At 39.6% G+C, this 26,158-nt stretch overlaps 1 protein-coding gene and 1 pseudogene across 1 annotated transcript in view; both read left to right on the top strand.

Moving 5' to 3' along the window:
- Nucleotides 1-207: 207 nt before the first annotated feature.
- Nucleotides 208-26,158, top strand: part of LOC105099350 (cytochrome P450 3A12) — a 35,557-nt gene continuing 9,606 nt past the window's right edge. Inside the window, exons 1-9 of the mRNA XM_010992171.3 lie at nt 208-287; nt 5,565-5,658; nt 7,624-7,676; nt 9,647-9,746; nt 16,252-16,365; nt 16,616-16,704; nt 19,773-19,921; nt 24,746-24,873; nt 25,945-26,011. Coding sequence (XP_010990473.3) covers nt 217-287; nt 5,565-5,658; nt 7,624-7,676; nt 9,647-9,746; nt 16,252-16,365; nt 16,616-16,704; nt 19,773-19,921; nt 24,746-24,873; nt 25,945-26,011 — 865 coding nt within the window. The 5' untranslated portion in view covers nt 208-216. The remainder of the gene's footprint in view (nt 288-5,564; nt 5,659-7,623; nt 7,677-9,646; nt 9,747-16,251; nt 16,366-16,615; nt 16,705-19,772; nt 19,922-24,745; nt 24,874-25,944; nt 26,012-26,158) is intronic.
- On the top strand, nt 1,704-5,517 carry LOC105099393 (dnaJ homolog subfamily B member 6-like; annotated as a pseudogene).

Below are 26,158 nucleotides of genomic sequence, written 5' to 3'. Positions count from 1 at the left end.
GCTTTGCCAACTTAAGGCAGAGTGAGCTTCTGCAAGTGGAGCACAGGTGTTCCTCCTACTGGCTGCAGCTCCAGCCCCACCCTCTTCCCAGCACATAAACCTTCCAGCCTCACTGGATCTCCATGGGCAGGACAGGGAGCTCCACGCTCATAGGCAAAGAGCAGCGCACACAGCGGCGAGGGAACTTGGAGGAGAGAGTCACGGAGGACAGTGGCCATGGACCTGATCCCAAGCTTTTCCATAGAAACGTGGGTTCTCCTGGCTACCAGCCTGGTGCTCCTCTATCTGTGAGTAACTGTCTAGGCTTGTCTCTTCTGTAACCTTGGACTTGGGGGCCAGTCAGTTCTCCCTTTCCCTTAGCTGTTTGAAGTTTAAAGTAAATGGAAGGGAAGTAGTTGAAGCTTTGGGTGTTTTGAACAAAAGGGTAGTTATTATTGAGCTTACCCAGATCTGTTGTGGAGTTAACCCATACCCCCTTTCCCAAGTTCCTGTTACTATAGCCGGACAAATCGACCGGAGTCTGGCAGAGGCAGATTAAAAACAAATGGCTCACCCCTTCCCAAGCTCTGGGGATCCTGGAGACAGGAGGAAGAAACTTGGGTTTCTGTCTCATTATCTTCACCTTCTGCATCCTGTATCTGCAGCAAGACATGTGTAGAAGGGTTGGCCCCTGTGTCACTCAGAGTTCCTGCTCCCTTCTCTCCCTCCCCAGGTGTCATTTACACAAGGCTCCTGGTCACCCAGACTTTGTGAAGGGCTGGGACTGATTGCCATTCTCTTTCAGGCTCAGCTCTTCCCCCTTTTCTGTCCCCGTTCCCTGGCACTCCCTTTCTAGGACTCAGTTTACCTACCCTGTACTATGCAGAACTAGCCCCAAATGAGAAATCTTTAGATCAGGGGAGACTTGGCAGAAATCTTGAAATTGTATTAGTTTCTTTCACCTTTTCTTCCAGTCTCTGGAAGGGTCAGTATCATTGTATAAGTTTATTTTCTCCGCGATATGAAACCTGCTAAGCCTTCAAAGGCACAAGCCTCAAAATCCAATTTAAGTGTTTTTTTTTTTTTTCCTCCTTTAAGTACAGTACAGGAGGATGAATCAAAATCACCCAGCAGAGGAATTCCTTTCAATGCCAGGACTCCTGGCATCACGGAGCAGGTTGGGAGACGAGCAATTTTCAACAAGCGGGTAGACACCCCCCTTCACACCGCATTTGACTTCTACCTCAATTTCGCTTTCATCAGGTCTAGGAAATCGCGATGACATAGACATAGATAATACAAGCCTTGTTTTAATTCTTCGAAAGAAATATTAGAAATTCAAGGTATTGTAGCACCATATTTTCTGTCTGATGACATTATAAAATTGATTGATATGGTTTCATTTCATTCTATTTAATATAATTTTTATTGATATAAGAGTATTTCCAGCACGCTCTTTCTGAAGGGCTGATTTTCAGTATTTATGACTACAAAGGCATGTAAATAAATTCACCCTTCTACAGTAAACTCCAGAATATGACTCTAGTATTCAAATATACTCTATAGTATAGGTTTTAAAATATACCTGCCCAGAAAAGGAAAGCGCGAGGACCGCCGCCGCCAGCGCCGCCGCGCCGAGGCCAGGCCGAGGAGACCCCCCGCCACCCCGCCGCGCCTTCCGCCGCCGGTCCCGAGTCCTTGCACTCGTTCCGACAGCCTGCTGAAACGTGGTGGATTACTATGAAGTTCTAGGCGTGCACAGACATGCCTCAGCCGAGGACATTAAAAAGGCATATCGGGAACTGGCCCTGAAATGGCATCCAGATAAAAATCCTGAGAAGAAAGAAGAAGCGGAGAGAAAATTCAAGCAAGTGGCTGAGGCGTATGAGGTGTTACCAGATGCTAACAAACGGGACATCTACGGCAGATACGGCAAAGAAGGATTAGACGGTGGCCGAGGGGGTGGAAGTCACTTTGACGGTCCGTTTGGGTTTGGCTTCACATTCTGAAACCCAGATGACGTCTTCAGGGAATTTTTTGGTGGAAGAGACCCATTTTCATTCGACTTCTTCGAAGACCCATTTGAGGACTTCTTCGGGAATCAAAGGGGCCCGCGTGGGAGCCGGAACCGAGGCACAGGGTCGTTCTTCTCCGGTTTCAGTGGATTTCCTGCCTTTGGAGGGAGATTTTCTTCTTTTGATACAGGATTCACGTCCTTTGGTTCACTAGGTCATGGAGGCATCGCGTCTTTTTCTTTCACGGCATTCGGTGGCGGTGGAATGGGCAACCACAAATCTGTGTCAGCTTCTACTAAGATGGTTAACGGCAGAAAAAGCACTACAAGGAGGATTGTCGAGAACGGTCAGGAAAGAGTGGAAGTGGAAGAGAACGGCCAGTTCAAGTCCTTGATGATAAATGGTAAGGAGCAGCTGCTTGCTGCGCTTGGAGAACAAGCAGCTCCCGGCCCGCGCGGCCCAGGGACGTTCCGTGTAGCGGGCGCCCCGGGGACTGGCGCGTTTCAGACGAACTCACCTTCCCATGTAATTGTACCTGATCTAACGTGTTTATACACAGCTCGTCGGAGCCCTGTTTGTCATAGACGTTCGAGTTTATTGTTGGGACCACATGATAGGACCATTTTTTTGTCTTTAAAATTGTTGTATATCTCTGTATGCACTTTGCTTTTTTATTAAACGTAACTCAAGGAGGCCGTGACTCTTTCGTACACTAACACCAGCACGGGCCTGCTTCCCATTGTGCTTGCAACGTGAGCCAAGTAGTGTCAGCCTGCTGTGAAGCTAACATTGCCGGGACGAACCTTCCACAAAAGTAATTCCAGTTTTCTTCAGTATTTTCAGTAGTGAAAGACATTAATGTGTTAATGGTAACACATTGCTGGTTTAATATAAGTTGAGGATGTTTTCTAGTTGTGCATGAATGCTGGAAACTTAGTAAGTTTTGAAAATTGTTTAGATATGTAATGTTAAGCTTAGGTTTAAAAAAGTAAAGCTGGTAAACTGGGTCTTTGTTATTTGCTTAAAAAAAGAAAATAAATGCAAATGTGTTTGGTGCATTCAAAACAAAAAACAAAAAAAACCCTGCCCAGCAGGTTATTTTAATGTCTCAGTGCAGGTGAGTAAGCATGCCTGGGAACCAGTGATGATGTGAGAGGCATCCAGGGAGGGGTCAGGATGGAGGGGGAGAATATTCTTCACTCCTCAAAGCAGACCTGCCAGAGATACTCCTTAGACCTGGTCCCACAGGAGGTCAGCAGGGTTGGCATCCCATCTGCTTGAAGCCTGGGGGAAGGAGCACAATCTAAGTCACATGATGTGTTATCCATCTGACAGTGGGGGCTGGCACTAGACAAGGTCACCACCAGGCAAACAACACTGTTGCCTTAGAAGACACTGGTGCAGCCACAAGTCAGTAGCTGTAGACAAGGCCCTCCTTATCCCAGCACAATGTAAACACAGTAAGAAATGATCTGCTTTATTGTGAGCCTCTCCTTTGTACTCAAGGCAGCATTACTCCACCAAAATGAGAGGAGCTAGAAAGAATTCACCCAGCCCACCCTCTACCTTGACATGGAATCATGAGGTTAGACACTAGACCAGATCATTCCTTGGGACTAATGTTCTGACACATTCACTCAGTTGCTTGGCAGCATTGAAAGTTCAGAAGCCGAAACTGATTTGCGCTGGTTGTGATGGCAGAGGAAGGAATTGGGGTGGGACTAGCCCAGGCTGCCTCCTTTTTGGCAGTCAGTGTACACACCTCCACCACCTGTTCTGGAGGAGGGTCCAAAAGCCAAGCTGGGCCTGGCTAAGGTACCTCTGTGGGCCCTTCCAACACAGGTCCTTCTGGGTAATTTGGGGGGTTTCTTTTTATCACATATCATAGGATTACTGGATTTGTACAGAAAATTTGAACCTGTACTACCTTAAAGCCTAACCTCCTGAGAAGGAGAGACAGGGTCCTAGTCAACCAATGTGGGATGTTTTGTGGTTACTCATTTTATGTCTTGTGATGCGCCTCTTGCTGCCCACAGGACGGTACCTGAAGGCTGGAAGGCTTTTAGCTGAGAGTGCCTGTAAGGCATGTTGAACCATTTACACAGCGCACTTTTCAGCCATACCTTCCTAATTTACCTCTGCAGAGCTAGCCTTGCAGGCCTAGCAACTCGTGGTTAAAATGATTGCTGGCAGCCTCTTTTCTCCTCCACTCTGTCGTCTCTCAGTAACACCAGAGTTCTACCCCCACTCTTGCACCCCATGACATCTTTTGGGACTTGAGAGATGGAACAAGAGCTTTCTGCTTTACTTCTTGGCCTTCAGAGGAGTCTGAGCAGGGAGTGGATATAACTGAGAAAGGTGGTGGTTGTCTATTTACTTCAGACTTGTAAAGATCCAGAACCTTGAGTTGTGTGACTTCTCATGTAATAATGAAAGATGAGTTGCAGGACTGCATCCTATTGGAAGCACCAGCCTTAATGAGTTTTTGAGATAGCTGATGCACAGAGGCAGTAAACTAACTTCTTCGTGACTGAGCATCTTGCAAAAAAAATGAGTGTGCCTGGCACTATGCTTAGCAGGTGAGTCTCACAGGTTGGAGGACCAGATGCCATGAGTGGAGGATAGTCTGGAAATGGATCCTTTAGTCACTGGTCCCTTTATACAGTTTCATTCAGGGAACACAGGGGTCAATTGCCCTTCTCTGTAGCTCAGTCAGCCAATTTGCTTGACAACAGAGACTTGGGTATATCTGAAATGTGCTCACATTTCTATGATGGTAATGGAAATCTTTTTTTTTTCTTTTTTTTTACTTTTTAAATGTCTTATTATGAAAACTGTCAAGCATACACAAAGAAGCAAGAGTGAATTAACAATCTTCATATACACAACACACACCTTCAACAATAATAAACATTATGCCAATCTTGTTTCATCTAGCCAGTCATGGAAGTCTTGAGCACAGTTTTCATTCTACAGAAATAAAAACAGTATTCTTCTCTGAGGCCTGATTATGAAGATAGATTTAAGAAGAATCAGATCCTAAAATGGGACCAGGGCATAGAGGGAAGGAAAAGCATAAAAGTCTAAGCAAACTAAGAGCAGTGTCGGGGAAGGCTCCCAGTAACTCTGTTACTGGGTGGATGCAGTTAAACAAAATCTCGTGTTTGGAACGGGAAAAAAAAGTTTCCCATTTGTGCCTTGAATGAGAATCTTTTCATGAAAGTGTCAACTTACTAAATAAATATGAATGAATTTTCTGGAGGAATATGACCTAAACATCTCAGGGGCTCTCAAATTGTAAACATTTATCATGTATCCACTCTAGGATTGGAACCGTGAAGACTTCAGCTGCTTTGAGCTAAACATCATTACCTTTTGTGGGTCTCACAGTGAAAATGGGAAAGGAGACAATGAGTGAACGTTATTATTGCTTTTGGAGTTGCTGTTCTTATTCATTGCCTACTTGTTGTCTCCATAGGTTGACTGTGCCAGTTCTGAGTCAGGGACCCGCCAGCCTCAGTAGCTGTATTCCACCATTCCTGTGACCTGGTTTTCTCTTTCACTTTACAGCTATGGGACTTATTCACATGGACTTTTTAAGAAGCTGGGGATTCCTGGGCCGACACCTCTGCCTTATTTTGGAAATGTTCTGGCCTACAGAAAGGTGTGTGTTGTTTGAATTCCCTCTTTTGCTTCCTATAGCAGCAAATTCCAGCTGAGTTCCATTAAAAAAAAAAAAAAAGCCTCGTTTCAGGTGGAAGTTCTGAGGTTTCACACTTTGCAGAAATTGCATCATAGGCCCCACGCAGCACATAGCCAGTTTGACCCCAGGGATCTCGTCTCACCTGTTAGGAGCTTCAGGTTTTGCCTCAGTCAGACAGCACAGCTCTCTGGCTGGTTCAGCACAGGACTTGAAGCTGCAACCTGTAAGCATCGTGAAGAGGATCTTCTTTCTGCCAGGTGCACATTCTCAGGAAGGCGCAGTCCTACTAATTATTAGGAGAAAGGCATGAAGGGAGTGTCTGGTCATGGCTCATTAAGCTGTGTACACTAGGGCCACACATTCCTGTTAGTAGCGTAAGCTCTGGGTACCCTTTTTTTTGCTTTCTGAGGAGCAGGTAATTAGGTTTCTTCATTGATTTCCGCTTGGAGGAGGTACCGGGGATTGAACCCAGGACCTCTTGGGTGCTGAGCATGCGCTCTACCACTCTACCAGCTATACCCTTCCCCCGGGTATATTGGACATTTCCATTTCTAAGGCAGCCTACGTGATTTGCACCAGGTAATTTGCACATACGTGGATTCTCTCAAGAATTGCTAAGCTCTGCAGTTTCTTCGATGTTCTACCCCCACTCTTGCACCCCATGACATCTTTTGGGACTTGAGAGATGGAACAAGAGCTTTCTGCTTTACTTCTTGGCCTTCAGAGGAGTCTGAGCAGGGAGTGGATATAACTGAGAAAGGTGGTGGTTGTCTGTTTACTTCAGATATTTAACCACTAAATGAGTTGTCGGCTTTTTCCTTTTAAATAAGGCAGAATCACTTACACAAAATCACTAGAGAGGAAGTGATTTGACAAAATTATTAAAAATTTAGCTGAATGGAATGTACTAGGTGACACAGACTGTGACTTCCAGCAGAGCCTTGATGCTAATCCAGCTCTGACGCCTCCTAGCCCGGGGCCTGGCCCCTGAGCCGAAGCTCATGAGCGGCGCCCGGACGTCCAGGGGCAGAGCCTCGTGTGCAGGCTGCTCTTGGCCTCAGACTTCCTTTCCCGCAGACCTGAGGCTTGTTCCTCAGATCCTCATTCTCCATCCTGAGCCTTCATTGTCTCATTACCGCGTAAGAACTGCTTGAACTTTGTTCCTTCTGAAAAGGCAAAATTTCCTTTCCACCATCCCCAGATGAAGTCCTTAATGGATGCACTCCAAGACCCACATTTCTTTTGCATAGTTAAGCCATCAAATACCACAGCAGAAACATAGTGACAGGAAGGGTTTTTTTTTAAAGTTATAAAAGTGAAAACTCATGCAAGTGTCTTAATTGCATTGTCCTTTGCTGAATAATGAGGCATCTCCTTATCTTTTCCATGTTGAGCTGCAACACTAGAAGGCTAGACCACTTTGTCACTCATTCACTCACTCACTTTCCCACTCAGCACGCATGCCTTAGATACACTTACATTTGCTAGACTATTAGAGGTCACTGGTGCTTTAACTTCCTCTTTCTGCTAGAATTCTAGAGAGGGCTCATGAGAAAAATGAAAAGGCTGCTTAATTAGGAGAGGAAAGTAGGTACAGGCCACGCTGACTTCCCCCCAGCTTCAGTTTTCTCACGAGTCCGTAGAGGGTTTAGAGGGCTATGAGATTTTAGAGACAACACATGCTCTTGCAAAAACACTTCAGAAAGACAAGGAGTCACTTAGTATTCACTGACAGGGATAAGTGTTTAGTATCTGTGATACTCAGAGAAAATTCAAGAGTAATTTTCAGTGATCAGTTTCGAATATCTCATCTGTTTTCTCTCCTTTCCCTTAAGACGTCTGTGAATAAGAGAATTCACTATTTCATGAATTAGAGGTAGGGTTCAGTGCATTATCTTAATTATTTAATTTTGTTTCTCCTTGCAGGGTCTTTGGGATTTTGACAGTAAATGTTTTAAAAAGTATGGAAAAATGTGGGGGTGAGTATTCTGGAAACTTCCATCGGATAGACCTGTTATGGTGAGGCCCCCGTGATGCGGAGGACAACCTCAGTCCAGAGTGTCTTGGAATGAAGCCATCTACTGTGCAGCTTTGGAGACTTGTTCTATCAGGGATCCCCGAGGTCACCAGGTGTCCAGGTCTGCAGTCTGAGTCAGGCCTGGAGAATTGCAGGCCATCACTTTTCTCTGGACTTTGATGGCCCAGGGACTCCCAGCATCACCTTCTGTCCCGTATCTCGCTCTTCCTCTTTTCTCTGTGTTTCCTTCCTTAGGTTGCCTTTAATTGCATGATTCCGGACCCTTCTAATATGTGCTTATAAATGCATGTCATTGCCCCTTTCCCACAAGATTCATGTTTAATTAAAGCTAAAAAAAGCTTTATTTAAAATTTGCATTTAATATGCCCTTTTGAAAAAGGTCTCAGGGATACAGGTAAACCCAAGGAGAAACCATTTCTGCTCAGCTTTTTTTTTTTTTTTCCAACTTTCTCCACGAGTATGGAGTTTAGTTCTTTTTTTGGTTTTGGTTTTGGTTTTTACATTTTAAATCAAGACTTTTCCATAGAAGTGTACACAATTATTGCTTCACCTACTCTATTCCTTTGACTTTGAAGAGATGTGGGATATTTCTAACCCAGTGTGCTTGCTGGTGGGCTGACAGATTCAGTGACTTTGTTGAGTGGCCTTGGCTGACTGCCATGGCTTTTGCCTCTCGCAGCTGGTGGAGGTTTGGTGAGAGCAGGGGAGAGACGAAATACAGTTCTTGTTTGCCAGAAGCAAGCGGGAGAAGCTCTACCTCTCCGCCCCTCTTATCCTCTCGTCAAGTCCTCAAACCACAGGGCTCTGCTGAGTTCTCCTGGCCCCAGAGGGCAACGTCATCCCGGGGCGAGAAGAACACGCAGTGCTGGATCGCCACTGTGTTTTTGGAAATGGGCAGCGAGAAGTGCAGCGATTCTCGCTGATTTTTATATGTGATCACAAGACCATTTGAAATTCCTCTTTGAAATCAAAGGAGCAAGATGTGGCGTGTAGAAAACCTGCCATTTTGCTCTAGAATTGCAAATAGTTGAGAGTGGAAAACAAAATGTCAGAAGACAGTGTAATTAACTAACAGTAAGCCTCACTCCGGTGAACCGTCCCCATGAATGGACGTTCTGACAGTCAGGAGATCAGGCCAAATTAGAATGTACTATATATGAGGCGTCAGCTTTGGGTGGTAGGTGGGTCAGAAGTGGGCCGGCCCTGCTTCTAAGGGACGTCACCTACATGGAGCCTCAGGCCTACTTGGGACCCATATATAAGCATAAATATAAGTAATGAAAAGAAAATATTTAAAAAATGAATTATGCGTGTGCCTCTGAATTTCTTTATTCTCTTTGTCCTTTTGTTTCAAATTATTGTAAACTGGATGCTACCAAGGATATCTCCATATTATTTTAAGTAGATTTTTAAAAAATTATAAACTAGTAAGCAAATTCTAGAAAATAGGGTGAAGAACTCGTTCGTAATCCTACTCGTGCTTGTGGAGCTTTCCAAACCTTCCATTTGCAGACACATTGTTACATATTTATGATCACTGTGTCTGCAGTTTTCATCTGCTATGACATCATATGTGTTTTTCATTCTTTTGCTATATCTTTAAAAATGACTGAGTAGGTGGACTCTCCTTATTTTTAAATTTTCAGATAATTTACTTCCTTTCAATTATTAACTAACCTAACTTCCTTTTTGATAATGAACTATATTAAACCTATAAAAATAATGGAGAATGGTGTGGGAAATTCTCACGTACACACCACTTAGATGTAACAATGTTCTAATGGGATTTCTAGTCATGATCTATAGGAATATGGATTATGTAATGTTAGGATGAGAGTCGGGATTTTAGGTGTGGCTCCAGCCACAGAAACTGGCTCATTAAATTTAAACAGTTCTGTTTTCCTGACACAGGTTTTATGATGGTCGACAGCCTGTGTTGGCTATCACAGATCCAGACATGATTAAAACAGTACTAGTGAAAGAATGTTTTTCTGTCTTCACAAACCGGAGGGTAAGCATCCCCTTTTTTAATTTAAAAATTTACTTATCTATTAAATATCTATTTTGAAATAATTATAAATTCACAGGATGTTGTTAAAAGAAAAAATATACATGGAGGTCCCATGTTATGTACCTTTCATCCTGTTTCCTCCAGTGGTAATATCTTGCATAATTATAGTATAATATCAAAGCAAGAAGTTGACATTGATACTACCACAATACTTATTTGGATTGCATCAGTTTCATATGCACTCATTTGTGTTTGTGTGTGTGTGTGTTGCTCTATGAAAATGTATTATATATGTAGATTTGGGGAACTACCACCACATTCAGTATGCAGACCTGTTTCGTTCCCACAAGGCTCCTTATGTTCTTTTACAGTCATGGTGAGTAGCTTGTCTTTTCTTCTTTTCAGGGTTTCTAGCAGAGAAAACATATTTAAAATTTTTTTTGTTGAGGCCAGTTTATCAATTTTCCTTTTTATGGGTGGTAACTTTGGTGTCAAACCTGGAAACTCTTCACCTAGCCCTTGATCCTGAAGATTTTCTCCCATTTTTTCCTAAACGTTAAGTAGTTTTATGTTGTATATTTAAGTCTACGATCCGTTTGGTGCTAAGTTTTGTATAATGTGTGAAGTATAGGTCATGAGTTTTTGTTTTTGTTTGTTTCACCTGTAAATGTCTAAGTTGCTCCAGCACCATTTATGGAAAGACTTTCTTTCCTTCCATAAATAGCTCTTGCACCATTGTCAAAAATCAGTCAGGCCTATTTATGTGGGTCTATTTCTCACTCTCTATTCTGTTTATTGATCTATGTATCTATCCCTCCACCACACAATCTTGATTCCTAGAGCTATATAGTATGTCTTAGCACGTAGACCATTCCTCCTACTTTATTTTTTCAGAAATTGTTTTAGCTATTCTGGGTCCTTTCTCTTTCCATACAAATTTGGAATAAGTTTATGTATGTTTACAAAAAATTGCCAAGATTTGAATAAGAATTGAATTAAACCTATAGATCAATTTGGGGGAAAATCTGTATTTTTACTAGGTCACATCTTTCAGTCCGTGAACACAGAATGTCTCTCTATTTTATTTAGGTTTTCTTTGATTCTTTTCACAACATTTGTAGTTTTCTGCATAGAGATTCTGTACATGTTTTGTTATATTTTTTCCTAAATTATTTTATTTTCTTTGGAGTGATTGTAAATGGTATTGTGTTTCTAATGTGTTGTTACATATTCATTGTTGCCATATAGAGATGTGGTTGATTTTTGTGTGTTGATCTCATATCCTACAACCCTGTTGAGATCATTTATTAGTTCTAGCGGTTTTCTTTTTATATTCTTTGAGATTTTCTATATTGGTAATTATGTCAGCTGTAAATAGGAACACTTCTGTCTCTTCCTCTCCAATCTACCTGCCTTTTATTTCTTCTTCTTGTCTTTGCTGCGCTAGTGAGGACTTAGGATTTTGAGTAAGAGTGTGAGAGTGGACATCTTTTCCTGGCTGATCTCGGAGGATTCAGTGTTTCACCATTAAAACATATTTATTTATTTTCATCTTATATCTGAAAGGAAATTTCACTTATTTCTGCTCTAATCTTTATGATTTCTTTCCCTCTACTAGCTTTGGGTTTTGTTTGCTCTTCTTTCTCCAGCTGCTTTAGGGGTAAGTTGAGGTTGTTTACTTGAGATTGTTCTTTTTTTCTGAGGTAGGCTTGTATCGCTATAAACGTCCCTGTTACAACTGCTTTTGCTGCATCCCAGAGGTTTTGGATTATTGTGTTTTCATTTTCACTTGTCTCAAAGTATTTTTTGATTTCCTCAGTGATCCATTGGTTGTTTAGTGGCGTATTATTTAGCCTCCATGTGTTTGCAGTTTTTCAGTTTTTTTTTTCTTGTAGTTGATTTCTAACCTAATAGCATTGTGGTCAGAAAAGATGCCTGGTACAATTTCAATTTTCTTAAATTTACTACAGCTTGCCTTTTGGGCCAACATGTGGTTGATTCTGGAGAATATTCCATGTGCACTTGAGAATGTGTATTCTGTTGCTTTCTGATGGATTGCTCTATAGATATCAATTAACTCCACCTGGCCTAATGTGTCATTTAGGACCTGTATTTCCTTATTGATTTTCTGTCTGGATGGTCTGTCCATTGATGGAAGTGGGGTGTTAGGGTCCCCCCCCTATTATTGTGTTATTGTTGAGTTCTCCTTTTATGTCTGTTAAAATTGCCTTATATATTAAGGTGCTCCTATGTTGGGTGCATGTATATTTACAAGTGTTATATCCTCTTCTTGGATTAATCCCTTGAGCATTATGTAGTGTGCTTCTTTGTCTCTTGTAACAGTCTTTATTTTAAAATCCATTTTGTCTGATGTAAGTATTGTTACTCCAGCCTTCTTTTGGTTTCTGTTTGCATGGAATACCTTTTTCCATCCTCTTATTTTCAGCCTGCATGTCTCTCTAGCTCTGGAGTGAGTCTCTTGTAGATAGCATATATATGCGCCTTGTTTTTTTTATCCTTTCAGCCAGTCTGTGTCTTTTGGTTGGAGCACTTAATCCATTTACATTTAAGGTAGTTATCGATACATATTTTCTTATTGCCATTTTGTTTATTGTTTTGGGTTTGCTTTTGTTAAGTCTTTTTCCCCCCTCTTTCTTCTTTTTGTTCTCTTTTCTTGTGGTTTGATGACTAAAGAAGTTCCTTTAACATTTGCTGTAAAGCTAGTTTGGTGGTGCTGAATTCTTTTAGCTTTTGTTTATCTGTGAAGCTTTTGATTTCTCCATCAAATCTGAATGAGAGCCTTGCTGGATAGAGTATTCTTGGTTATAAGTTTTTCCCTTTTATCACTTTAAATATATCATGCCACTCCCTTCTGGCCTGTAGAATTTCTGCCAAAAAATCAACTCATAATCTTATGGGAGTCCCCTTGTATGTTATGCATTGCTTTTCTCCTGCTGATTTTAATATTTTCTCCTTATCCTTAATTTTTGTCAATTTGATTACTATGTGCTTTCGTGTGTTCCTCTTTGGGTTGATCCCTTGTGGAACTCTCTGTGCTTCTTGGACTTGGGTGACTGTTTCCTTTCCCAAGTTAGGGAAGTTTTCAATTATTATCTCTTTGAAAATTTTCTCAGATCCTTTCTCTCTCTCTTTCTGGGACCCCTATAATGTGAATATCAGTGCACTTCATGTTGTCCCAGAGTTCTCTTAAACTATCATCATTTCTTTTCATTCTTTTTTCTCTTTTCTGTTCTGCAGTAGTGATTTCCACTAATCTGTCTTCTAGCTCACTGATCCACTCTTCTGCCTCATTTAGTCTATTCTTAGTTCCTTCTAGTGTGTTATTTATTTCCATAATTTTGTTTTTCAACTCTAAGTATTCTTTATATTTCCCTACTCTTTGCTAAGAACTTCCCCATGTGCATCTATACTCCTTCTGAGTTCTCTGAACATCTTCACCATCATTATTCTAAACTCTTCTTGGATAAATTGCCTATTGCATCATCACTTATTTCTTCTTCTGAAATTTTTTCTTGTGTCTTGGCCTGGAAGATATTTCTCTGCTGCCTCATGTTGTCTGTCTTTCTATTTGTATTTTTAGGTAGCTTAGTTTAGTTATGTTTCTTGAGTTTGGATAAGTGGCCCTCTGTGGGAGATGTCCTATGTGTCCCAGCAGTACACTCCTCTCTTGTCACCCAAGGGCCAGGGTCCAGCTGGTCCCAGTGTAGTCTGGCCTGTGTTTGTGGATTCCTTCTACAGGCTTTGGGATTCTTGTTTTCTTATTTCTGATATCTGCACCCTGGTGGATGAGGCTGGACTAGAGGCTTATGTAGGTTTCCTGGCAGGAAGAGCTGGTGCCTGCCCACTGCTGGGTGAAGCTTGGTCCTCGACCTCTGGTGGCTAGGGCCATGTCTAGGGCAGTGCCTAGAGGCATTTGTGTGGCTCAGGAAGTCTGCTGATGGGTGGGGCTATGTTCCTACCCAGTCTGTTGTTTGGCCTGAGGCTTCCCAGCACTTAAGCCTACAGGCTTTTGGATGGTGCTAGGTCTTGGTGCTAATGATCTAATCAAAATGTCAGCCTCCAGAAAAGCTCATGTAGATGAACACTCCTGGGATGTCTGCCACCAGCTTTTATGTTCCCTGGGTGAGCCACAGCCATCCCCTACCTTCCCAGGAGACTTTCCAAAGCTAGCAGGCAGGTCTGGCCCATGTTCCTATGAAATCACTGTCTCTGCCCTTGGACCTGGTGTACACAAGCTTCTGTGTATGCTTCCCAAGCAAATGAAGTCTCTGTTTCCCCCAGTTCCATGGGTTTCCTGGAGTTATGTCCCACTGGCCTTCAAAACTAGATGTCCTGGGGGTCTCCTCCTCCCAATGCTGGAACCCCAGGCTGGGGAGCCTGATGTGGGGCTCAGAACTCTCACTCTGTCCCTCTGTGGTTCCCTCTTTTCTTTCCAGTTGAAGATCTTCTTTTGCAAGGTCCCAGTCTTTTTTTTTTTTTTTTTTTTTTTTTTTGTGGTTGTTTAGCAATCAGTTGTGGTATTATTGTAGTTATGAGGAAAGGTGAGCTCATGGTCCTACTACTCTGCCATCTTGACCAGAAAGCGCCTTGTTGAGGATTTTTGCATCTGTGTTCATCAATGATATTGGCCTGTAATTTTTTTTTTTTTGGTAGTGTCTTTGTCTGGTTTTGGTATCAGGGTGGCTTCATAGATGAGTTTGGAAGTGTTCCCTCCCCTTCAATTTTTTGATAGAGTTTGAGAGAATTGATATGAGTTCTTTGCATGTTTGGTAGAATTTCCCAGTGAAGCTATCTGGTCCTGGACTTTTGTTTGTAGGGAGGTTTTCTGTTTTTTGTTTTTATTGCTGATTCTATTTCATTCCTAGTGATCAGTCTGTTCAAGTGATTTATTTCTTCTGGATTGAGTTTTGGTGGATTGTATGTTTCTAGAAACTTTTCCATTTTTTCTATGCTGTCCAATTTTTTTCCATATAGTTGTTCATAGTATTCTCTAATTTTTTGTGTGTTTCTGTGGTGTTGGTTGCAATCTCTCCATTTTCCTAGCCTTATTTGTTTATTTGTGTCCTTTCTCTTTTCTTTTTGGTGAGCCTGGCCAGAGGTCTGTCGATTCTGTTTACTCTTTCAAAAAGTCAGCTCTGGGTTTGATTGATTTTTTTTCTATTATTTTTTAAATCTCTATTTTATTTATTTCCTCTCTGATCTTTATTGTTTCTTTCCTTCTACTGACTTTAGGTTTTGTTTGTTCTTCTTTTTCTAATTCTTTTAGGTGATAGGTTAGGTTATTTATTTGAGATTGTTCTTGTCTTTTGAGGAAGGCCTGTATCACTATGAACTTTCCTCTTAGGACTGCTTTCACTGTATCCCACAGAGTTTGTGTGGTTGTGTTTTCATTGTCATTTGTCTCAAGGTATTTTTAAATTTCTTCTTTGATTTCATTGTTGACCCACTGGTTTTTTATTAACAGGTTGTTTAGTCTCCATGTAGTCATTTTTTTCTTGTTTGCTTTTCTGTAGTTGATTTCTAGTTTCATGCCATTGTGGTCAAAAAAGATGCTTGAAATAATTTCTAACCTCTTAAATTTGCTGAGGCTTCTTTTGTGCCTGAGTATGTGGTCTATCCTAGAGAATGTTTTCTGCGCACTTGAAAAGAATGTGTATTCTGGTTTTGGGGGATGTAATGTCCTAAAAATATCAACCAAGTGTAACTGTTTTATTATGTATGTCCATTGCCTTATTGATTTTCTGTCTGGAAGATGTGTCCAATGATGTTAATGGAGTGTTAAAGTCTCCTAATTTTACGGTGTTCCCATCAATTTTGGAGATATCCATTTTAAAACAAAATGTAATTTTTAAAGATTGAGGGAATTTTCAAACAGGTTAGCTTGATAGGCCTTACCCAAGCTGAGAAATAGAATTATCTTTTTCTTTTCTCCCTGTGGGAAAAGTGTAGAGAAAAAAGTGTCCCATGTCACTGCAAAATTTTTCAGAATAGCAAATAGATTCCTAATCTTTTGCATATTAACTACTATTTTTTTTAAATCACCATATCAGCACATCCCTTTTCCCATTTGCTCAGACGGTAGATATATGTAAAGACAGTCTGAGGCAAAATACAGTTTTCCAAGGCTATCTGGCTCTCTGTTACCAATCCCTTTCTAATTTGCACAGCCCAGGAGGATGAACGAGGTCTTACTCCTTTCTGTTCCCCTGGAAGAAGTTTCCCTACCACATGGGACATTTTTATTTAAAAAGAGATTGGAATACAAAGACTGGAAACCACATCAAGTGACTGGATATCTCTTCTACCCTCAAAGGAACCTAGATACTTATGGTGTCTATTTACTGCGCATCTAGCATAGGGCCTGGTACTAAGTAACAGTCACTAAATATTTGTTGAATAATTTTTCCCATTTAACAAATTTTCCACAGCTGTTGAGATCTCCAAAACTTATGTAGGGTAAAATATGTTTTGCTTTCGACTCTAGTCCTTTGGTCCAGTGGGAATTCTGAAAAATGCCATCTCTCAGGCTAAAGATGAACAATGGAAGAGAATACGAATATTGCTGTCTCCAGCCTTCACCAGTGGAAAGCTCAAGGAGGTAAGGAAAGAAGAGGACTTGCTATTAGAAACTTAAAGAATAAGGTAGAAAATAAGATCACAGTCCCTTTCCAAAGAGGAATCTGAGGAATTTGAGTTTCCTAAAATTGTCTTTATCTTTATGTCCTAGAAGAGACATTATAAAATTCTTTATAAAATGTCACCTACTGTCCCATGCTGGGGAAAACCAGGTGCTTCTAGGACTTGAGTCTCCATGTTTAACTTTGGATGATGTTGTATTTTGTATCTAGATGTTCCCCATCATTGGCCAGTATGGAGATGTGTTGGTGAGAAACCTGAGGAAGGAAGCAGAGAAAGGCAAGCCTGTCGCCCTGAAAGAGTAAGTAGGGGCGAAGCTGCTGGTATTCTGAGCTCTCCTGAGACCCTAAGCTGTTTGCCATGGAGCTGAAATTCCCACTGTTGAGTTACTCCAGTGACCAGACAGAAGTAGGTGTGTGATGTTACAATCCAGTTGGCCACCCAAGAATGAGTGATGACGTGAGAAAAAAATCAGAAGGGATCTTCTCCTGTGTACATGACCCAGGATTAACTTATCTGCTTAATCATCACTGTGAATATGCTGGAAGACAAGTATAGTTTAGTCTGAGATCAGCGACTGTGATACCTTCAGTTTTGTTCTTTTTTCCTGAGATTGCTTTGGCGATTCACAGACTTTTGTGGTTCCATATAAATTTCAGGATTGTTCTAGTTCTGTGGAAAATGTCATGGATATTTGTGTAAGGATTGCACTAAATCTATAGATTGCTTTAGGTAGTATGGGCATTATAACAATATTAATTCTTTCAATCCATGAACATGAGATATCTTTCCATTTCTTTGTGTCATCTTGTTTCCTTCATCAGAGTTTTATAGTTTTCATGGTATAAATCTTTCACCTCCTTTGTTAAGTTTATTCCTGGTTATTTTATTCTTTTTGATGTGATTTAAAATGGGATTATTCTCTTGCTTTCTCTTTCTGATAGTTCATTATTATTATATAGAAAAGCAACAGAGTTCTGCATATTAATCATGTTCCCGCCACTTTACTGAATTCATTTATTAGTTTTACTAGTTTGTTTTTTGTTTGGTGGAGACTTTAGGATTTTCTATATAAAGTATCATGTCATTTGCAAATAGTGACAGTTATATATATTCCTTTCCAATTTGGATTCTTTTTATTTCTTTTCTTGTCGGATTGCTGTGACTAGGACCTCCAATATGATGTTGAATAGAAGTGGTGAGAGTGGGCATCCTTGTCTTTTTCCTAATATTAGAGAGTAATAGCACAAAAATAGACACATAAATCAATGGAACAGAATACAGAACCCAGAAATAAACCCATGCGCTTATGGTCACTTAATCTATGACAAAGGAGGCAAAAATATACAATGAGGAAAAGATAGTCTGTTCAATAAGTGGGAGAACTGGACAGCTACATGTAAAAGACTGAAATTAGAACATTTTTCTCACATCATATACAAAAACAAACTCAAAATGGATTGAAGACCTAAATGTAAGTCTGGAAACCATAAAAACCTAGAAAAAATAATAGATGGAATGCCCTTTGACATGAATCATAGCAATATCTTTCTGGATTTGACTCTTAAGGCAAAGGCAACAAGAGAAACAATAAACAAATGAGACCTAATTAAACTCAAAAAACTTTTGCACAGCAAAGGAAACCACTGGCAAGATGAAAAGACAACCTACTGAATGAAGGAAATAATTGCAAATGATATGACTAATAAGTGGTTAATATCATATATATATATATATATATATATATATATATATATATCACATATATATATATATCAATCATACAACTCAATATCTGAAAAACAAACAACCCAATTAAAAGTGGGCAGAAGACCTAAAGAGATATTTTCCATGGAAACTATTCAGGTGGCTAACAGGCACATGAAAAGATGCTCGACATTGCTAGTCATCAGAGAAATGCAAATCAAAATCACAATGAGACCACCTCGCACCTATCAGATTGGCTATCATCAGAAAATGTACAAATGGCAAATGTTGGCAAGGATGTGGAGAAAGGAGACCCCTAGTACAAGATTGAGAATGTAAATTGGCGCAGTCACCATGGAAAATAGTATGGAGATTCCTCCAAAAACTAAAAAGAGAACTATCATATCCAGCAATTCTTCTCCTGGGTGTATATCTGATGAAAAGGAAAACACTAATTTGAAAAGATACTTGCATCCTAGTGTTCATAGCATTATTATTTACAATAGTCAAGATATGGAAGCAACCTAAGGGTCCATCAACAGATAAATGGATAAAGAAGATATAGTATATATATGTGTGTGTGTGTGTGTGTGTGTGTGTGTGTGTGTGTGTGTGTGTACAGTGGAATATTACTCAGCCATAGAAAGGAATGAAAACATGCCATTTACAACAACATGGGTGGACCTAGAGGGCATTATACTAAGTGAAGTAAGTCAGATAAAGACAAATACTGTATGTTATCACTTATATGTGGAATCTAAAGAAGAGAACAAATGAATGAATATAACAAAACAGAAATAGGCTCACAGATATAGAGAACAATAGTGGTTACCAGTTGGGAGAGGAAAGGGGCAGGGGCAAGATAGGGGTTGGAGATTAAGATGTGCAATTACAGTGTGTAAAATAATTATGCTACAAGGATAGATGGTACAGAACAGGAATTAGAGCCAATATTTAACACTAACTTTAAATGAAGTATAATCTATAGGAATTTAAAATCACTTTTCTGTGCATCTGAAACTAGCACAACATTGTAAATCAACTACACTTCAACAGAAAAAAAGAATAGGTCTAGAGGTGAGAGGGCCGTGATTAATTTGGTGTTGCTGGTTAAATAGTTTTCATTGGTTAAAAAAAAGACCAGGGTGCTGCTGTTCTGTAACGTGCTAAAGAGGAATAACTGTGCACGAGTACTGTGGTGAGGGAGGATGAAGATCAATGTCACCTTTCTGGACTCCTCCAGGAAGAGTTAATTATTCCATTCTTTGTTCTCCTCAGACACAGTGCTTATACACCTACTACTGCCCATAGTCAAAACAAAACACACTACTGTAATTTGTCTGATTATGGATCTGTATCCCTCTATGTCTGAGCTCCTTGAGCCAAGAGCAGTGGGGGTGGGGGCAGTCTAATTTGCCTCAGTGTCCCCGTCACCCCTAGCACAGGGCCATCTGCATCATCATTGGCACCTCATAAACACCTCATGAGTGAGTGTGATGGTAGCATAGATTCTTTTGAAGATCCAGCAGGTAGTTCTGAAAGAGTGTGGCTCTTTACTTGTCTTGGGGACCTGAATTTACATACATTCTTGTTGCATGTGTTGGGTAGGGACAGTAAAGAGGTGTGGATTTTAATTGTTCATGTCTTTCTTTCTCTACTCAGCATCTTTGGGGCCTACAGCATGGATGTGATTACCAGCACAGCATTTGGAGTGAACATTGATTCCCTCAACAACCCACAAGATCCCTTTGTGGAAAATTCCAAGAAACTCTTAAGATTTGATTTCCTTGATCCATTCCTTCTTTTAATAAGTATGTGACCTACTATATTTCTTTTTCTTATTCCTCCTTCTTTCCTTCCTTCTTTTCCCTTCTTTTCTCTTCTCTTCTCTCCTCCTCTCCTATCCCCATCCCCTCTTCTCCCCTTCCCATTCCTCCTTCCTTCCTCTCTTTCTTTTCTTCCTTTCTTTCTTCCTTCCTCTCTTTCTTCCTTCCCTCTTTCTTCCTTCCCTCTTTCTTCCTTCCTTCTTTCTTCCTTCCCTCTTTCTTCCTTCCTTCCTTCCTTCCTTCCTTCCTTCCTTCCTTCCTTCCTTCCTTCCTTCCTTTCTTTCTTTCTTTCTTTCTTTCTTTCTTTCTTTCTTTCTTTCTTTCTTTCTTTCTTTCTTTCTTTCTTTCTTTCTTCTTTCTCTTTCTCTCTTTCCACAGTGTTATTGATATGTGATTCACATACTATCAATTAATCCATTTAAAATGTGCAGTTCAGTGGTTTACAACCTAAGTGTCCATCAGATGAATGAATAAGGAAAATGTGATACACACACACACACACACTGGAATACTGTTCAGCCATGAAAAAGAAGGAAATCCTGCCATTTGCAACAATGTGGCTGGATCTTGAGGGTATTATATTAAGTGAAATAATTCAGACATAAGGCAAATACTTATATGTTGAATCAAAAGAGGAAAACCAAACTCATAGAAAAACAAGATCAGATTTTTGGTTACCAGAGGCAGGGATTGGGAGGCTGAAGAATTGGATGAAGGTGGTGAAATGGTACAAACTTTCAGTTATTACATAAATAAGTCCTTGTGGTATAATGTACAGTGTGACTATAGTTAACACTGCTGTCTGATATATTTGTACATTGCTAACAGTAGATCCTAAAAATTCTCATCAGTAGGGAAAAATTTTTTCTGCAACTATATGAGGTGAGGGATGTTAAGTGAACTTATGGTGGTAATCATTTCACAGTATATGTATATCAAGACATTGTACTGTACACCTTAAATTAATACAGTACTATATGTCAGTTATAAATCAATAAAACTGAAAAAAATTTTTAGTACATTCAAAGATATGTGCAGATATCACTGTATTCAATTACAGAACATTTTTATCAACTCAGAAACCCTGTACCTTTTTACTATCACCTCCAACTCCCTTAGCCCTAAGCAACCACTAGTCTACTGAGTATAGACTTGCCTATTCTAGACACTTCATATAAACGGAATCATGTAATGTGTGGTCTTTTGTGGCTGGATTCTTTCATTTAGTCTAATGTTTTCAAAGTTTATCCACATTGTAGCACATGTCAACACTTCTTTGTGTGGCCAAATAATAGTCTATTGTATGGACTTTCTGCATTTTGTTTGTCCATTTGTAAGTTGATGGCCATTTGAGTTGTTTTCACTTTTTGACTGCTGTGAATAGTGCTGTTATGAACATTCATATACTATTTTTGTTTGAACATTTGTTTTTGATTCGTTGGGTGTGTACTCAGAGGTGGAATTGCTGTGTTATATATTAACTTTGTGTTCAGTTTATTAAGGATCTGCCAACCTGTTTCCCACAGTAGCTACACCCTTTTACATTCCCACCAGTAATGTGGGAAGCTTCCAGCTTCTCCATGTTCTTGAAAACACATGGTCAATACTTTCCTGTCTTCTTGCTTGTGCCCCTTACAGTGGGTGTGAAATGGTATCTCATGTGATTTTCATTTTTATTTCCCAAATGTCTAGGGATGATGAAAAACTTTTTTGTTGGCCATTTTAATGTCTTCTTTAGATAGATGTCTATTCAGATCCTTTGCCCATTTATAGTTGGATTGTTTGTCTTTTTTGTTGTTGTTAAGTTGTATTAGTTGTTGGACGTAGTGTATAATATTCTTTTATATGTTACTGGATTCAGTTTGCTAGTATTTTATATCTATTCTAGATAAAAGTCTCATATCAGATATAGAATTTCAAAAACTTTTTCCTCTTCTGTAGGTGTCTTTGCACTTTCTTGATTGTATGCTTTGAATGCAAAATTTTAAATTTTGATTATGTACCACTTCTATATTTTTCCTATTACGTCCTATGCTTTTGTTGTTATAGCTAAGAATCTCTTGCCAATCCTGAGGTCATGAAAACGTACCCCTTGGTTCTCTTGTAAGAGTTGTATAGTTTTAGCTCATATGTTTAGGTCTTTGATCAATTTTGAGTTTGGTGTTTATACGGTGTGAGGTATACCACTCTATTCTTTTGCATGTAACTATTCACTTGTCCCAGTACTGTTTATCGAAAAGGCATTTTCTTCTCCATTGAATGGTCTTGGAAACCTTGTCAACATTCAGTTGACCATTGGCATGTAGGTTTATTTCTGGACTCCAAGCTCTATTCCTTTGATATCTATGTCCATCCTTATTCCAGTACCACCTTGCCTTGATTAATGTAGCTTTGTGGTAAGTTTTGAAATAAAGAAGTGTAACTCCTACAACTTTATTGTTTTTTTCCAGAATGTTTTGTCTTTTCTGGGCAGTTTGCACTTTCATATGTGTTTAAGTTCAGGCTGTCACTTTCTACAAAGAAGCCAGCTAGGATTCTGATAGGGAATGTGTAATATCTGTAGATTTGCCATCTTGACCATGTAAATGTTCTGATACATGAACATGGGACGTCTTTTATTTCCTTAGATCTTATTTAATTTATTTCAAAGTGTTTTATAGTTTTCAGAGTATAAGTTTTGCACTTTTTTGTTAATTTTATTCCTGAGCATTCTATTATTTTTGATGTTACTGTAAAGAGTTATTTTCTTAATTTCACTTTTGGATTATGTATTGCAGTATATAGAAACACAGTTGATTTTGTATATTGATCTTGTATCCTGAGACCTTGCTGAGCCTGTTTATTAATTCTATTAACAAGTTTAGTGGATTCCATAGGATTTCCTACACATAAGATCATGTTATCTGATGATAGAGATAGTTTTACATCTTCATTTCTTACAGGATGCGTTTTATATCGTTTTCTTCATTTATTTTTAGAGGAGGTACTGGGGATTGAACCCAGGACTTCATGCATCCTAAGCATGTGTTCTGCCACTCAAGCTATACCTTCCCCACCATTTTCTTGCCCAATTATTCTGGTTAGAGCCTCTAGTACAATTTTGAGTAGAAGTGATGAGAGAGGCTTCCCTGTCTTTTTCTTAATCTTAGAAAAAAAACATCCAACCTCTCACTATTAAGTATGTTGTGAGCTATGGACTTTTTCATAGATGCCCTTTATTAGGTTGATGATATTCTGTTCTGTTCTATTTGTTGAGTGTTTTTTTTTTAAATCATAAGAGATTGTTGGATTTTGTCAGATACTTTTTATGCATCTGTTTATATAATCACATGGTTTTTGCTTTTTATTCTATTGAAATGATGTGTTACACAATCTTGCATTCCTGGGATTAAACTCCCCTTGGATATGGTGTATAACATCCTTTTATATGTTACTGGATTCAGTTTGCTACTATTTTGTTGAAGATTTGTGCATCCATGATCATAAGATACATTACTCTGCAATTTTCTTTCCCTACACTGTCTTGGTCTGATTTTCGTATCAGATTAATACTGGCCCCACAGAATGAGTTTGGAAGTGTTCTGTCATATTCTATTTTTTGGGAAGGATTTATGAAAAATTGGTATTAATTCTTTCTAATTATTTGGTAGTATTTACCACTGAAACCATCTGGACCTTTGTCAAATTGTGGGGTTTTTTTTAAATTGAAGTTAGTCAGTTACAATGTGTCAATTTCTGGTGTACAGCGCAATGTTGTGGGTTGTTTCTTGATTACTGACTAAAACTTTGTACTCCTTATAGGCCTATTCAAATTGTCTCTTTCTTCTTGAGTCAGTTTCTGCACTTTGTGTCCTTCTAGGAATTTGTCCGCTTCATCTAAGTTTCCTAATTTGTTGGTGTACATTGTTTATAGTATTCCTCTATGGTCCTTCTCACATTTTTGATGTCAATAGTAATCTCCTCTCTTTCATTTCTAATGCTAGATGTCTGAGTCTTTTTTCTTTTTTCTTAGTCAATCTAGCTAAAAACTTCTTTTCAAAGCATCAGCTTTTGGTTTCGTTGATTTTTTTCTATTAGTTTTATTCTCTATTTCATTAATTTCTGCTTTTATCTTTATTATTTTCTTCCTTCTTCTAACTTGAGGTTTAGTCTGCTCTTTTTTCAGTGTGTTAAGGTGGAAAGTTAGGATCATGATTTGAGATGTTTGTTCCTTTTTAAAAATAGACATTTATAGCCTTGAATTTCTCTATGAGCCCTGCTTTTGCTACATCCCACTAGTTTTGGTAAGTAGTATATTTATTTTTATTTATGTCAAAGTAATTCCTGATTATGCTTTTTATACATCATACAACTCATTGATTATTTAGGAATGTGTTGTTTGATTTCCATATATTTGTGAGTATCCTCCATTTTTGTTATTGATTTTTAATTTAATTCCATTGTGGTTAAAAGACATACACTGTTATTTCTATCCTATAATTTTTTGAATAAAATGATTAATTACAGTATCAGACTATAGTCTAGTTTTTCCAAAGAGACTCTAGTCCAATAGACAAAAGGCTGTGAGGGCCAGGAATGCAATCCTGTTCCTTTGATCTTTCAAAAAGCAGAAAGAGCCACTCATCTCACTACAGAAGTGACTGCCCCTATTTGTGGACTTACCCTCGTGCAGTCATTGGATTGGAAGTCTGAGCAAAGGTCATAGGGGGAGTGATTATGGTATATTTTACTCTCTGATAGAGAAAATTATAATTGCCCCTGAGAAATTCTGAATTTTCACTGTGCTTTCCTTTTATCTTTTACCTACAGTGCTCTTCCCATTCCTCACCCCAATATTTGAAGTATTAAATATCTATCTGTTTCCAAAAAGTGTTATGAATTTTTTCACAAGATCCATAAAAAGGATAAAAGAAAGTCGCCTCAAGGATAAACAAACGGTAAAATCCGGTGGTGGTTACATGAGTGTGTTCACGTTTTGAAAATGTATTGACCTGTATACATTTGACTTGTGCACTTCTCTGCATTTTTTTAAGGTTGGTAGAGAACTATAGATTTTAGATCAGGGGAGTTATAACACTTTGGAGGGATGAAGAAGGTAGAGGCTGGGCAAGAAGATAAGAAAATGAGTCAGAGAGCAGTGTTTAAATCTAAGAGTAGGCAATCCAGTTGGTAAGTCACTACATAAATATGATTGAGATAAAAACTACCACTTCCCTTCAATAAACTGTCAAAGGATGAAAAATACTGTTTAAAAATGATTTTACTGGTGTTATAATTTCCCCACATATTAGACTGGCAAGATCACTTCAGTTCCAAGCTTCCTATTTTACAGATTGTCCAGTGGATTGGGCACCTGGTGGAGTGTAGTCTGTGTTAAATTTGAGCCTTGCAATAGTCTGGAGTGGGCAGGAGTCTTCTCTGGGCCATGAGGCTGCAAGCTGGTTAAGCCAGCTTTGCCTTCATGAGGCCTGGAGGTCAGCACAAGGATGTCTCCAGGTCAATGGGCCAGGACTGGGTACTCCAGGGTGTCGCTGAAGATTGTGAGGATTTTTGGAAAGGCCAACTGCTTGAAGATGCTTCTAGGAAAGCTGCTGATAAACTCAGCAAATGTCAGATCAGTTTATGCGACCGTTTACTCAGAATTAAAGTTAGAGGGAAAGAAAAGGATGGAAGTCACGGACTTTCTCCTGAGCAAACCGGGATGATGGGAGAGGGATAGACAACTCTACAGCAAAGAACTGTTTCAAAAGCCAGAGAAGCCCAAGATCAGAGAGGGCGAGGAGCAAAAAGCCGTTGGGCGTGGCGGCCGGGTTTGCCTCGGGGAATCTTCGTGCTCTCCAAGATTTGCAGCTGAATGTTCCTGTCGATGGGGGACTCAGGCAATACTAGTCAGACCTCTGCTTTTTAAGGGGCTATATTCAGAGGAAAGAGGTTATATACTGCATTCCTGATTTATTTATGACTTCACAAGTAATTTCTGTCATCAGAATTTCTCTTTCTGTTTCCAGCACCGAGTGGATTTACTTCAGCTGATGATTAACTCCCAGAATTCCAAAGAAATTGACACCCATAAAGGTAACCAGGAGTGCTTCGGAGGGCCACTGAGGGGAGGCACAGGGGAGGGCGGTGGTTCTGAAAATATGCAGGGAGTTTTCCAGGCAGATGATATGTTCAGAAAGAAACAGTAGCCAGAGGTACTTCCCAGAACTACGCAGGCACAAC

The sequence above is a fragment of the Camelus dromedarius genome, chromosome 24 (genome assembly GCF_036321535.1).
Source record: "Camelus dromedarius isolate mCamDro1 chromosome 24, mCamDro1.pat, whole genome shotgun sequence".
Classification (NCBI taxonomy): domain Eukaryota; kingdom Metazoa; phylum Chordata; class Mammalia; order Artiodactyla; family Camelidae; genus Camelus; species Camelus dromedarius.
The sequence above is the reverse complement of the archived record's forward strand: the minus strand, read 5'-3'. Positions and strand labels throughout refer to the sequence as shown.